The sequence below is a fragment of the Clupea harengus genome, chromosome 15, assembly GCF_900700415.2.
Source record: "Clupea harengus chromosome 15, Ch_v2.0.2, whole genome shotgun sequence".
NCBI lineage: Eukaryota > Metazoa > Chordata > Actinopteri > Clupeiformes > Clupeidae > Clupea > Clupea harengus.
Window position 1 is genome coordinate 26,836,908 of NC_045166.1, and position 15,414 is coordinate 26,852,321.

At 46.6% G+C, this 15,414-nt stretch overlaps 2 protein-coding genes across 2 annotated transcripts in view; both read left to right on the forward strand.

Moving 5' to 3' along the window:
- The first annotated feature begins 1,552 nt into the window (after positions 1-1,552).
- LOC116223754 (sterile alpha motif domain-containing protein 15-like) lies at positions 1,553-5,070 on the forward strand. The gene is made up of 3 exons (XM_031581606.2): positions 1,553-1,639; positions 2,393-2,491; positions 4,837-5,070. Exons 1-3 carry the CDS (start codon positions 1,568-1,570, stop codon positions 5,011-5,013), a joined length of 348 nt encoding a protein of 115 aa, XP_031437466.1. The 5' UTR covers positions 1,553-1,567; the 3' UTR covers positions 5,014-5,070.
- A 1,663-nt stretch (positions 5,071-6,733) lies between these two features.
- Positions 6,734-15,414, forward strand: part of LOC116223704 (leucine-rich repeat and fibronectin type-III domain-containing protein 5-like) — an 18,431-nt gene continuing 9,750 nt past the window's right edge. The window contains exon 1 of the mRNA XM_031581260.2: positions 6,734-7,560. The gene's annotated coding sequence lies outside the window, so the exon portion shown is untranslated. The remainder of the gene's footprint in view (positions 7,561-15,414) is intronic.

Consider the following 15,414-nt stretch of genomic DNA (forward strand, 5'->3'; position numbering starts at 1 on the left):
CCATAAGATTTTTTGGAAAATAACCTTTTAAATAGTCCTCTAGTGGGTTTTAGGAAGAGAAATTAACACATTTTGATTTAAAATATGGCACAAAAATAAACATATTGAAGACATCTGCTGAGATAGGTGCTAATTATACTGTAGCATGGTAGGGATTTGCAGCTCAAGTGAGTAGGTTAACGTTGTAGGCTAGAGTTCACTAGCTAGTTATAGCTGGCGAAGCTACTGAATAGGGTAGCATACCCACAGGATCAATGAACCGGCATGATAAAAGAGAGCCACGACATCTATAATTAACTCGAGATGATTTAACCATTACGTTTCTTTTACTATTTTAAACTTCATATATATTTTTTGGTGGGTGTAGATAGCTGTACTGTTTAACTGTTTGATCCTAAAGTGTTACCGTACTATGAGTGGGTCTCGCAGGATTAACGTCACGTTATTAGTTATGTTGTTAGCGGGAGCTCGACACACATGTATGCTCTTGGTGTAAACTGTGGTTGTGAATAAAGACGGTTTCAACTCTCATTCGGATACTTTATAACACAAAACAACAGTGGGGCTAAGGAAACTTTTGGGGAGGCTACTCCAGGGATCACTTCTCAAGATCTGTAGCCTACATAACTGTCTCAATTATGTTGTTAATGTCAGATATCCTCTGTTCAATTTCGTGCCTGACAGCTGCAGGTCTGACACAGACCGCTATGATCCGTCATTTTCAGGGTTGAGGATAGCAACGACATCACGTACACAAGACTTCACAAACTCTCCCTCACTATATTACTTTTTTGCTCGAGCAATATTCCATGCCACCTGATACAATGCCAACGTGACCGTTTCAGAGTACTTCGTGAATTTCCGAAAAAGCTGAGTCTGTTTCTCTGACTGACGTTTCAAAGTATTTACCTTGTGCTTGCACAGCTCTGTGCCTTTAGGGACTCCTGGGCTATGTTAGCATGGTGTGTGGAGAGACGGCACTCTAAGTTTGAGGCTTTAAAATGCGACAGTGACGTCTGGCATATTAAGCAGAGGGGTTTTCCATTTCGCTCCGCAAATAATTCCTCCCATTTTAGGCAAAAAACATCCGGTGTTCATCTTCATATTTTCGTTTAGCTTTATGCTTTCCTGGGTCCATGGCATTCTGTCAGTAGCTACTGCTAGTCTGGCTAGTAACTCTCTGAGACTGGGTGCACACATTAGAATGTTTCATGTTTGGAACATTAACGTTACTTAAAGACATCTCTGAAGATCGCGTGATGACAAAATATACATGAATAAATACCACATTCAAATCGGACAGCTTTTTCTCTGTATTGCCAAATATATGCATATGCATTTTAGATGTTTATTTTACAATATAAAAATTCTGTACCCCAAGAGCAAAGTCAGTGAGCACTCGAGCTGGAGCCGAGCCGCACGTCAGCCGGCAAAGAGCCGCATGCGGCTCGCGAGCCGCAGGTTCGCCACCCCTGACCTATCGCAACACTTTCAGGTTACTTCCAAAGCAAAGGTTCTAATCTAGAGCAAACAGGAGGCCGTTTCCATGGAAACACGCATATACAAGATGGCGTTCCTGTATTGGCAGTGCAAGGACGTCGCAAACTGGATAGAATCTCTCGGATATTCACATTATACGGTATGGCACACAGCTTGAACTAAAATACCTTTCTTTTCAAACATTTCCTTTTTCGAGAGTACCAGAAAACACCACAGCTATATTTGTATGCATCTTTATCGTGCTTGCCAGAAGTGCCATTCACTGGAAGCATCAAAAATAATCCTATCCACAACATTAGTGTAAATAATGGAAAAGTATGCATTGCTGTTGGATGAAAAATATTGTAAGCTATTCGCGTTTTGATTTGTGACGGCCTAAATGTATGATATTTGTAGGCTGTAGGCCTATAGTTATCGTAGCTGGCACACATTTGAGTTAGTGTAGCCTAGCCCATGCATAGATGGAAAAGCCCAAGAAAAAGCTAAGAAATAGTCTACTTTCTCAGATGTCTACTGTGGGCAACATCATGTAACCTACTGATTTGAAGAGAGTGATGTCCATACAAACTCCATACAAGCTATAATCACACAGATGTGCACCAGTGTTCAAAGAAGACTTCTCCAAAGGTTATAGCCTAGCCTACCTCAGTTGACATGTTTGAGATAGGCCTGCATCTCCAAAGGTTATAGCCTAGCCTACCTCAGTTGACATGTTTGTGATAGTCCTACATCTCCAGGTCCATATTAGGCCTATTTCTTAATTTCTTAATTCTGGTGTGAGGGCTCTTGTGTGTAATTGGTGGTCTTGAAATGTGCCATATTTGAAATAAAGTTGTACTTTTTTTCAGTGTTATGTTGTGTCTTTCTTATATTTTTATATTTGTTCTTTCAGGCATGTTTCACTGAGAATGGCATCACAGGCCGAAAGCTCATTCACATAAACTGTCGTAATTTGCCCAAATTAGGAATCACAGACTTTGAGGATATGAAGGTAAGAACAAGAGTCAGTTACAGGAAGTAACGCACTTCTCAGATCTAGGGGAGAGTTGTGTGTGTGTGTGTGTGTGTGTGTGTGTGTGTGTGTGTGCATCTGTCCTCCGTGTGTGTGTGTGTGTTACAGGAAGTAACACACTTCTCAGATCTAGGGGAGAGCTGGGTCCAAAGATTCATCCTAAGAGCCTGAAAGACAATATTTTGTGACTAACAACTTGTGTATGTGTGTGTGTGTGTGTGTGTGTGTGTGTGTGTGTGTGTGTGTGTGTGTGTGTGTGCATCTGTCCTCCGTGTGTGTGTGTGTGTGTGTGTGTGTGTGTGTGTGTATCTGTCCTCCGTGTGTGTGTGTGTGTGTGTGTGTGTGTGTGTGTGTGTGTGTGTGTGTGTGTGTGTGTGTGTGTGTGTGTGCATCTATCCTCCGTCAAATGCAGTTGCATTTACAGATCTGGACAAAACCGTTTAGGTTAAGCAACAGAAAACTGCAGTGTAATTTTTGCCCCTCGTTGTCGGGTCAACAGTAACACGCATGTGGGTTAAAACCATAACATACAATTACAACCTTTTGATTTTCCCACAAGGGGCAAAATATGTTGTTTTAGCATACTGCTGGGCTATACCATACCTTAGTGTATGTGTGCAGTCATACTCCATGTCTTCATCAAAAGTGTATCTTGTGCTGTAGTCATACTCAAAAGTGTATCTTGCGGTCATGGAATTTGATTCCCCATGCATGTTTTGCTTTTTACATAGGTAGAACAGTACAGTAGGTCTCTGCATTTATATGGCAAAAATGTTTATTGACTGTAGCTCTGTGAACAAAGCACTTAAGAGGAAGATGGTTGGCAGATAGACAAAGGTCAAAGGTTAAAAGGCCCTTTGTGTTGACCTTAGGGCATCTGTCTCCCATCCTGCGTGGAGAAAAGTGGAGTGTTACTTTTGCCCTGTTTTACTTTTGCTGGTTATCATTGGTTATAGAATGTGTTGCCTTGTGTTTGCGGGTACTAATGTTTCCAAATGACTGTTGAGTTACACCCCATAGAGAAGCTGTCATTATGCATGTCCAATCAGTATCAGGCACCATATGAGAGAAGACATGTATTGCATGCAACTGCAACTGCAACTGAGTTGCTTAGCTCACTATCTGTCATACACTGTGCCGTCTAATGTAACCGTGTCTCATCTGTGTGTGTGTGTGTGTGTGTGTGTGTGTGTGTGTGTGTGTGTGTGTGTGTGTGTGTGTACTGTCTGGGACTTGAATCAGCATTGCTTATAGCCTAACGCAGCAGTCACAGGAGCTCACCCAAACAGGTTCTGACTCCCGCATTGGACCCGGCCCAGATTTGGCATGGATCTGTCTGCCATGCTCCCGTAGCTGTCTGTCTGCCATGATGTCTGGCTGCCATGCTCCCGTAGCTGTCTGCCATGCTCCCGTAGCTGTCTGTCTGCCATGCTCCATAGCTGTCTGTCTGCCATGCTGTCTGTCTGCCATGCTCCCGTAGCTGTCTGTCTGCCATACTCCCGTAGCTGTCTGGCTGCCATGCTCCCGTAGCTGTCTGCCTGCCATGCTGTCTGTCTGCCATGCTGTCTGTCTGCCATGCTCGCATAGCTGTCTGTCTGCCATGATGTCTGTCTTCCATGCTCCCGTAGCTGTCTGCCATGCTCTCGTAGCTGTCTGTCTGCGATGCTCCCGTAGCTGTCTGTCTGCCATGCTCCCGTAGCTGTCTGTCTGCCATGTTGTCTGTCTGCCATGCTCCCGTAGCTGTCTGTCTGCCATGTTGTCTGTCTGCCATACTCCCGTAGCTGTCTGTCTGCCATGCTCCCGTAGCTGTCTGTCTGCCATGCTCCCGTAGCTGTCTGTCTGCCATGTTGTCTGTCTGCCATGTTCCCGTAGATGTCTGTCTGCCATGATGTCTGTCTGCCATGCTCCCGTTACAGCTGCTGTCTGGGCAAACACCTCTAAGGATGTCTTGGCACTTTGTAGTGCTTTATGGATTTCTGTGTCATTGGGAAAATATTTTGAATAATGGAACACCGAACCAAACCCTGTTGGTGGCGAGGTAGTCTGAAATGCTCCCATTTTGCCCCCGCATACTTTTGATGGAGATGACAAACTGAAAATTCCTCTGTCACGGAACTGCATTTACGGGCAAAATATGGCTGCGTTTTGTAGTTCATCTGCACAGATCTACCTGGTGCTCTGGGCTAAGGCTACGAGAGCACATTAATCATAGACATCATCCCCTCTCACACGCTGCTGAATCTGATTCAATTCCAGCCCAGTGTCCAGCCCTCCTTCACTGTAATTGGATAACTAGGCTCTGTGCTCTGTGTCGCCCCCTGCAGGTTATCTCCGCACACGTGCGCGAGCTCCTGGGCATTTCGGAGCCGCTGTGGCACCGCAGCCTGGCGGACTTCCCGCGCGACGACACGGGCCTGTTCCTGGAGAAGAAGAGCAGGTCGGGGGAGCGGGCGGACGCGCTCACTGAGGCGCACTTCCTCAGGGAGATTAAGAAATGCTAAATAAACATTAAACTGCACGTAAGACATGACGAGTGGGGTGCAGAGATGACGAGTGGGGTGCAGATATGACGAGATGATGAGTGGGGTGCAGACATGACGAGTGGAGTGCAGAGATGACGAGTGGGGTGCAGAGATGACGAGTGGGGTGCAGATATGACGAGTGGGGTGCAGATATGACGAGATGATGAGTGGGGTGCAGACATGACGAGTGGAGTGCAGAGATGATGAGTGGGGTGCAGACATGACGAGTGGGGTGCAGAGATGACGAGTGGAGTGCAGAGATGACGAGTGGAGTGCAGAGTGGGGTGCAGAGTGGGGTGCAGAGAGGACGAGTGGGGTGCAGAGATGACGAGTGGGGTGCAGAGTGGGGTGCAGAGATGATGAGTGGGGTGCAGAGATGATGAGTGGGGTGCAGAGATGATGAGTGGAGTGCAGAGTGGGGTGCAGAGTGGGGTGCAGAGATGACGAGTGGGGTGCAGAGTGGGGTGCAGACAGACATGACGAGTGGGGTGCAGACATGACGAGTGGAGTGCAGAGTGGGGTGCAGACAGACATGACGAATGGGGTGCAGAGTGGAGTGCAGAGATGATGAGTGGGGTGCAGAGTGGGGTGCAGAGATGACGAGATGATGAGTGGGGTGCAGACATGACGAGTGGAGTGCAGAGATGATGAGTGGGGTGCAGAGATGATGAGTGGGGTGCAGAGTGGGGTGCAGACAGACATGACGAGTGGGGTGCAGACATGACGAGTGGAGTGCAGAGTGGGGTGCAGACAGACATGACGAATGGGGTGCAGAGTGGAGTGCAGAGATGATGAGTGGGGTGCAGACATGACGAGTGGGGTGCAGACAGACATGACGAGTGGAGTGCAGACATGATGAGTGGGGTGCAGAGAGGACGAGTGGGGTGCAGAGATGACGAGTGGGGTGCAGAGATGACGAGTGGGGTGCAGAGTGGGGTGCAGACAGACATGACGAGTGGGGTGCAGACATGACGAGTGGAGTGCAGAGTGGGGCGCAGAGAGGACGAGATGATGAGTGGGGTGCAGACATGACGAGTGGAGTGCAGAGATGATGAGTGGGGTGCAGACAGACATGACGAGTGGAGTGCAGAGTGGGGTGCAGAGATGACGAGTGGGGTGCAGACAGACATGACGAGTGGAGTGCAGAGATGACGAGTGGAGTGCAGAGATGATGAGTCTGTTTTCTGAGGCCTGTGATGCCACAGCATTGATTAGGGTCCCCCTGTCACAGTGTGTGAAAGCATTGGAGGTCCCCCTGTCACAGTGTGTGAAAGCATTGGAGGTCGAGCACTTCCTGAACAACCAATACTCCAACATGGTTATCTTGCAGGGAGTCAGGAGATTTGTTTCCGGTTGTTTTCCGACACACAAGAGGCCAGCAACTGTAAATAGCCTAATTCAAGGCTATAGTCGGTAAAACTGGGTAAGGAAGCCCAAGTACATTAAGTTTATTCTCAATATAATGCAGTGATATCCTGGTCAATATAATGCAGTGATATCCTTCTCAATATAATGCAGTGATATCCTTCTCAATATAATGCAGTGATATCCTTCGTGGTACACAGTCTATACATTGTCAGTCCTCTTGTTATAGGGGACACATGACCCCTGCCCCAGTGAGAGCTGGTCCCCACACACAGCAGGGGATCAAGTGATGCTTAATGTATGTTGGTAAGTAATGGATACAAGTCCAGTGGGAATACATAATGGGCTGCTGACAGTGAGGTAAATCAGTATTTTTAAACAAGTCAGACAGTTTCCCAGATGAGTATGTATTGGCTGGGTTAGTATGATGAGTATGAGTATGCATTGGCTGCTCCGAGTAAATGTCACTAAATAAGGCCGGCAGATGATTATTCACTGCACTCCGAGAATCGAGCATGTGTTAGACCAATCCCCGCTCAGCGTTTCCGATCACCCACGAGTTGGAGAGCCAGAAGAAAGGCGGATGTCATGAGTCAGTGGAGCGCCGATGCCTGGGCTTGAGGATGCGCGGTGACACCCTCCCATTTCGCGTGGATTGACTCCGTCCAAAACCCCACCGGGCAGGTGGTTGCAGGCACACGCGATGCAAAACATCTGCTGTCTGAGCAAACAATCCGAATTCAGCAACCAGTCAATCGGTCTCGTAACTGCCGTCGCTCTGGAGGCGTTTATTCTCGACCAGAAGCGGTGCATGCGGGCGTAATGCGGTGAGGCGATTCTACTTGGAGGGCTGCCGCGATAACGGGACTGCTCCGTCTGCGGCTTTTTTTTAAAGACACAAGAAACTGAGCGGTTTTTTTGTTCCTCGGGTAGATTGTTGTCTTATTTTTTATGGATTTTCCCCGCTCTGGGTGTCGTGGATGTTTCTTGAAGGGCATCTATGAATGCTATGAATAACTACCAACTCTATATTAATAGATATTTGGGTCATTCTTTTACCATCTTGATGCAGAGGATCGCTTTACTTCAGATGCCCCGAGGGTTTCTTGTGGCGTGAAATATATGCGTCTGTCATCCCCGCAAAGGGATACACCACACAAGGTAAATGTTATACACGTTCTCGAATGTAATCTAAGGCGGTTTCAACGAGGTGTTTATCGTTTTAGAATCTTTAATGGTTTACATTAACGTTAATGGCACCCACGGTGAAAGGTGAGGTTGGATCTCTGAATGATAGCGTTTTCAGGAACGTAATGTTAGTTAGCATAACCTGCATTGCAAGGTCAAAATAAGCTCTTTTTCAGGCAAATGGGGAACAGTTCAGATGAAGCTCGAGGTTTAATGAACTTGATAATCTATCATCATTTAAAAAGAAACATCATCTATTTAATGAAGAGAGAAGAGCGTCAATGTCTATTTTTTTTCTCAGGGCAGCACATTCCTCTGACCCATCTCATTGAATATTAATAGCCTATCCTCCGAATCGGAGCATGTTTCTTGATGTGCCGGGGGGCAGGAACATATAACGCCTGCTGCCCCGACGCGTATCTGGAGTGAGAATTACATCTTCGGAGCGAAAATGACTACTTGCGAGCTTAATAGGCCACCTACGAAGACCACCTCATTCCCCACATTCATCCTCTGAAATAATATGGATGGGTAGATTTATTAGAGTGGTAGTAAAAAGAAATGTCCAGTTATGAAACCGAGCCTGTTACCATTCAAGTGCAGCACGTATATACATTAATGTGGAGGTATGGCAGAAGGACAGAGGCTGGGAGATTACTGGCAGTAAACTTTAAGGTAAAGAAGCCAGCCACCATATTGGTGAAGAAACCGAATAATAACCATAATAAAATGAATCATAATGTTTTACACCACTCTCCCATAGGAGCTGTGTGTGTGTGTGTGTGTGATATCATTTTAATTACCCTGACACTGGGAGTTTAGACAATAATTTGCTCGGAAAAGGCTGCATCGAGGTCCCTTCATTGCTCAGGCCTTCCTTGGTGATGAGGACGGAAAGAGAGGGAGAATCTTCATCATCCACTCCAGTCAATCACCTGGACAGGTCAATCAATCCATCAGACGAGAGAACTCCACTGGTAGTACGGTTAGCCTGTAGTAACTCCACTGGTAGCACGGTTAGCCTGTAGTAACTCCACTGGTAGAGAGAGCCTGTAGTAACTCCACTGGTAGCCTGTAGTAACTCCACTGGTACTGAGAGCCTGTAGTAACTCCACTGGTACTGAGAGCCTGTAGTAACTCCACTGGTACTGAGAGCCTGTAGTAACTCCACTGGTAGTAACTCCACTGGTAGCCTGTAGTAACTCCACTGGTAGCCTGGTTAGCCTGTAGTAACTCCACTGGTACTGAGAGCCTGTAGTAACTCCACTGGTAGCCTGTAGTAACTCCACTGGTACTGAGAGCCTGTAGTAACTCCACTGGTACTGAGAGCCTGTAGTAACTCCACTGGTAGAGAGAGCCTGTAGTAACTCCACTGGTACTGAGAGCCTGTAGTAACTCCACTGGTAGCCTGTAGTAACTCCAGTGGTAGTAACTCCACTGGTAGCCTGGTTATCCTGTAGTAACTCCACTGGTAGCACGGTTAGCCTGTAGTAACTCCACTGGTAGTACGGTTAGCCTGTAGTAACTCCACTGGTACTGAGAGCCTGTAGTAACTCCACTGGTAGTAACTCCACTGGTAGCCTGTAGTAACTCCACTGGTAGCCTGGTTAGCCTGTAGTAACTCCACTGGTACTGAGAGCCTGTAGTAACTCCACGGTTAGCCTGTAGTAACTCCACTGGTAGCCTGTAGTAACTCCACTGGTAGTAACTCCACTGGTACTGAGAGCCTGTAGCAACTCCACTGGTAGCCTGTAGTAACTCCACTGAGAGTGAGAGCCTGTAGTAACTCCACTGGTAGCCTGTAGTAACTCCACTGAGAGTGAGAGCCTGTAGTAACTCCACTGGTAGCCTGTAGTAACTCCACTGAGAGTGAGAGCCTGTAGTAACTCCACGGTTAGCCTGTAGTGACTCCACTGGTAGCCTGTAGTAACTCCACTGGTAGAGAGAGCCTGTAGCAACTCCACTGAGAGCCTGTAGTAACTCCACTGGTAGCCTGGTTAGCCTGTAGTAACTCCACTGGTAGCCTGTAGTAACTCCACTGGTAGCCTGTAGTAACTCCACGGTTAGCCTGTAGTAACTCCACTGGTAGTGAGAGCCTGTAGTAACTCCAGTGGTACTGGTAGCCTGTAGTAACTCCACTGGTAGCCTGTAGTAACTCCACTGGTAGCCTGTAGTAACTCCACGGTTAGCCTGTAGTAACTCCACGGTTAGCCTGTAGTAACTCCACTGAGTGCCTGTAGTAACTCCACTGGTAGCCTGTAGTAACTCCACTGAGTGCCTGTAGTAACTCCACTGGTAGCCTGTAGTAACTCCACTGGTAGCCTGTAGTAACTCCACTGGTAGAGAGAGCCTGTAGCAACTCCACTGAGCGCCTGTAGTAACTCCACTGAGAGCCTGTAGTAACTCCACTGAGTGCCTGTAGTAACTCCACTGGTTAGCCTGTAGTAACTCCACTGGTAGCCTGTAGTAACTCCACTGAGAGCCTGTAGTAACTCCACTGAGAGCCTGTAGTAACTCCACGGTTAGCCTGTAGTAACTCCACTGGTACTGAGCGCCTGTAGTAACTCCACTGAGAGCCTGTAGGAGCTCCACTGGTAGTCGGTTAGAGAGCCTGTAGCATTATGTAATACTTAGCCTTAGTCTTAGTGGCTTAGTGGCCTTCTAGTGAAACGTATCTGTCTCAGATGGCCTAGGCTCTGGATGAAAAGCACACACACACACACACACACACACACATACACACACACACACACACACACACACACACACACACACGGAGCCTTTCCAGGAGAAAGACTTAATAAGCGGGTCACTATCGCAGCGTCTCCTTTAAAATAGACTTGTCTATCAAACGGTATGAGCTATGAGCTATGGTATGGCTGCTGCTACAAAAAAAAAGAAAATAACACAAAAAGAAAAAAAGGAGAAAATAATTTTGGAGTGCGGATTTCCTTTCACTACCTTGGCAAAAGTAGAGGCCCAGCGTTGGCCAATGTTATAATGTGCTTAACTGTGTATTGAAACAGGCAATGAGCCTCCCTGGTTCCCTGTTTAGATAGCAGTTATTGATGTAATGGACCCCCTCAAGCAGATGGGCCCCCCCTTATGTGTTGTGGTTCTGCTAAAGGTTTCTTCCTGACTAACAGGGAGTTTTTCCTTGCCCCTGTCGCCATTGTGCTTTCACTGAGGGGGTTTCCGGCCCTGGGCTCTGTAAAGTGCCTCGGGAAAATGTGATTGTTTTGGCGATATATAAATTGAATTGACTTGAATTGAATTTGCACTGTGTGAAGCACAGTCCTGCATTGGAACCCATACCCGTGGATCCCCGCGTCGGTGACACACACGTCTGATGAGGTGTCGTGGACTGAAGCACGTCTGATGAGGTGTCGTGGACTGAAGCTTGCTATCTGGCTGGACTGCATGATTAAGCTGGTGATGACTGAACTGTGATGCGCTTGCTTGCGGGGGGTGACTGAACTGTGAGGCGCTTGCTTGCTGGTGATGACTGAACTGTGAGGCGCTTGCATGCGGGGGGTGAAATGCTATTTCTGTTGGCTTTCTCTGTGACATCTGAAATGCACCTCATGGTGGTGACTCAACGTCGCACTGGGAGTGCAGCCCTTACGGTGCTCACAGCACTGGAGCTTGTGTGTGTGTGTGTGTGTGTGTGTGTGTGTGTGTGTGTGTGTGTGTGTGTGTGTGTGACACAGGAAAGCCATTCTTATCCTCCTCCTCCTCCTCCTCATCTTGTGAGGAGTCGTGGGGCTGGATGAGGTTTCTATTGGGGAACTCACACCCCCTCATAGCTAGATCCTCTCCATGGGTTCTGGCCCACTGGACCATAGATACTCTGCATGGGTTCTGGCCCACTGGACCATAGATACTCGGCATGGGTTCTGGCCCACTGGACCATAGATACTCGGCATGGGTTCTGGCCTTGACCCTTGACCTGTGACTAGACCCACTGGACCAGGGCCAGATGAGTGCAAGCGGTATCCCGGGCGACAATGGTACAGGAGGTAGAGAAGTCGTTTAGTAATCAGAAGGTTGTTAGTTCAATTCCCTGTCGAAGCGTCCTTGAGCAAGACACTGAACCCCTAATTGCTCCTGATGTGCAGTGTGCCATCAGTGTAAATGTAAAATGTGTATACATCCCTGTAAGTCGCTTTGGATAAAAGCGTCTGCTAAATGTAAATCCCTGTTAGGAGAAAGGAGGGGGGAGAACTTCGCCTGGTAGGTTATTGAAGAAAGAACAATAATAACAACAATAACAATAACAGTGCAGATATTGATCCACAATTTCAGGCCACCCCTTAAACTGAAAGGTCTCTATGAGCAGAAGCCTCTCAGGTAACAAACATGATGGATGTGGTCGAAGCATTCTTTCATAACGATCACAGACTGAAGGTCAACAAACAAGCCCTAGTCATTTGGTTTTATATTGATCTCTTTCCGTTATATTTGGGAGTTAGTTATAACATCATGAGGCTGTCAAACAGTAAGTTCAGTAAGTTCAACACGAAATAAAACTCAACGCAGTCACACAACCGTGACAGGGCTCCTAAAAGCCTCTCAGAAAATGTGTGAAATCTCTCTCATGTGAGAATGAATTTATTTCTATCTATTTTTAAACCCCCTCTCAGCTTCTTCGGTTGCCCTGTGTGAATCCGTCTCATCCTCAGAGTGGCGTTGCGGGTGGGGAACGGAGCACAGTTCTCCACGCCCCGTTGAGCACACGGAGCCCATGCCAACTAACCCTGCCAGCTGGTTGGCACACACACACAACCCACGGCGATTCCTCAATAACGCGACCCGAGCGAGCGAGCGAGCGAGCTGGCGCGGAGCAGGGTGAAGGGAGAATACTGCGTTAGAGCTGCCCCATTACACAATTAGCCATCAGTGCATTTCACCTGACCTGTGTCTGAGTAATGCACCGCCTTTAGTGCGTGCGTGGCCATGATCCACTCAGGGATAGAAAGCACTTTGCTAATGTCACCGATAGCACCTGAGTCTGAATTAGATGTGGGCCATAGCCGGGCCGGAGCCGCACCGGAGCCGCACCGCAGTCGGCTGCTGTCTGGCCACTGTGCATTACATCCCATTAACCCTTCAGCAGGTACAGTCACACCTGTTGCGTTTAGATGCTATAGATTCTAGAATGTTGTAGACTGAACGTTCTAAGGGGTATCCGGGTCCATGGAATATAATGTGGAATTTTAGAATCTTACATTGTTGATGAACGCATTCTTTCATTAGAATGTTCAAAACTCCTCTGCTGAAGGGTCAAAGCAACAGTATGCAAGGATTTGCCACTTTTTGGAACATGTTTTCCTTGGCAATCAGAACTGGTGTCATCTTCAATTCATTTGGATGTCGGGGCGACAGTGGTACAGGAGGTAAAGAAGTTGTTTGGTAATCAGAAGGTTGCTAGTTCGATTCCCTGTCGAAGCGTCCTTGAGCAAGACACTGAACCCCCTAATTGCTCCTGATGTGCAGTGTGCCATCAGTGTAAATGTAAAATGTGTATACATTGTGAGTCGCACATATGTAAGTCGCTTTGGATAAAAGCGTCTGCTAAATGACTAAATGTAAATGGATGGTACATGGTCATGTGAAAGACAGATAAACCAGTCCCCCCAGGATTTCGCGGGCCTTTTTTGTGATAGTTGCGGCCTAAAATGACTGATTTCGCGGGGGCTTTTCCAACAAGTTGCGGTGAAAGTTGCAGTGTTTTTTAGGTGTTTGTTGCGATGAAATTGCGGGAGCAAGTGAAAGTTGCGATAAAAGTTGCGAATTTCCCTCTTTGTAATTATAATTGAGTTATTTGTTGAAAAATAAAGAATTAATAAAGAAACATTCTTTAAAAAAAACAAAAACATTGAGAAATGGTCCTCTAAATAACCTTACCAACATGCCAAACTAAAGATTACCAGGACTACAATTGAACAATTGAATTGTTGTTATGGAAACGAACACAGTATAGTATAGGACTTTTACTTTGACATCATTCATTTGTTCGTCTCGTGGGAATGGCAACAGCTGTTAGACAGTTATCTAGAAACATAGCTAGTTATGCTATGTTATGCTAAACACGTAGGGGGAACAGTACATAGGATTTACTTATCCACAACGAAGTGCACCTTTTGGTATTACAAAAGGACCACAAGTAAGACTGAATAAAATGTTATGAATATCTCAACCTTCACATACAACGAAAAAAAAAAAAACAGCCTATGTCACTGTGATCTGTTTCGTCACCTGACGTCCTGCCTGCGTTTCTGCCGTTCTCATTCTATGCTTATCAATCTGTTTTGCTATCCTTCTTGATTTATTTTATCCGTACAGGTGTTTATGTTGTTCAATTTCATATATTAATTTAAAGTCGTCCAATTTCAAGTAATCCATTCTTCTACACTAGCTGCTACCTTATCTTCAATCCAAAAGTAATGTTAAATCTCCATAGCAACAGCTCTCGAGGGTTTGGGAAATAATCGGATGTATTGCTTCCTTCATTATTCACAGCAAAATAAATAATGTTCATTACATTTCATAGATCTATTACCAGACTCTATGTAAAAAGGGCCAAGCACACCTTGCGGAAAATTATAAAAAATTGAAGCCAGATCTATTTCGGAATCTTCAGTGTGGACATGGGCTGTGTTCAATATACATGTCTGGTGTAGCCATTCTCATTGTTTACAACGGATTAGAACTCTGCTAGTGTCTGCACCGTGTCCACAGGGCAGAATTTCCGCCCTTGGAGTAGCGGAAGGGATAAAGTTGTGGGAGACGACAATGATTTGTCAAATTTGCGGGAAAGTTGCGGTGATGTGTTAAAATTGCAACGTCGCGCTGAATTCGCGGAGAATCGTTGAATTTGCGTGAATTGGTGCGATCGCAACATCGCAACTTCCTGGAGGGTCTGATAAACACACGCAACTAGGCTATGCACTGCAGTTTTGTGGTCAGACCATCCCGTGGAAATGTAAGAAAAGGTTTCAAAACACAACATCAGCAATTATATTTCTACTTTTCGATCCATCCTCCTGAATGCTGCTCTAGAGCGATCCTCTCAGATGATCTCAGATACCTTAATCACCTTCCTCTGGCAGCAGTGGCCAGAGCTCCTCATCAACTGAGTCTGTTTTGCACACGGAGCTCATTCCGATGCAGCTCGATATGTGAGCTACCTCTCACAGGGAATCATGGGGCAGCGCAGCGGTGCATGACAGGTTATTATTTCACACAGGCGAGCATGTGCGTTCACACACACACACACACACACACACACACGCGTGTTCACACACACACACACACACACACGCGCGCGTGTTCACACACACACACTCACACGCACGCACACACACACACAACCCTAGATTCCAAAATCTGGTGTTCCAAACCAAGCAGAGAAAAGCCACAAAATGAATCAGTCATTAAATATCCATGTCTGCTGCTCTTGGTGTAACTTAATCAGATTAAAGCCATGGTGAGGGGTCTTGTCATACGCACTCTACACACATCCTCTGGATACGTGAAACACTATCTCCCTGTCAATGCCTTAAGAGACACACACACACACACAAACAAACACACACACACACACTCTACACACATCCTCTGGATACGTGAAACACTATCTCCCTGTCAATGCCTTAAGAGACACACACACACACACACACACACACACACACTCTACACACATCCTCTGGGTACGTGAAACACTATCTCCCTGTCAATGTCTTAAGAGGCCTGAATGGATCCTTCCATCCTCCCACCTCTGCCCTGACAGACACACACACACACACACACACACACACACACACA

Coding starts and splice junctions, on each gene's coding strand:
- LOC116223754 (XM_031581606.2), top strand. CDS start 1,568: ATGGCGTTCCTGTATTGGCAGTGCAAGGACGTCGCAAACTGGATAGAA. Junction 1,640..2,392: donor TCGGATATTCACATTATACG/GTATGGCACACA, acceptor TTGTTCTTTCAG/GCATGTTTCACTGAGAATGG. Junction 2,492..4,836: donor CAGACTTTGAGGATATGAAG/GTAAGAACAAGA, acceptor CGCCCCCTGCAG/GTTATCTCCGCACACGTGCG.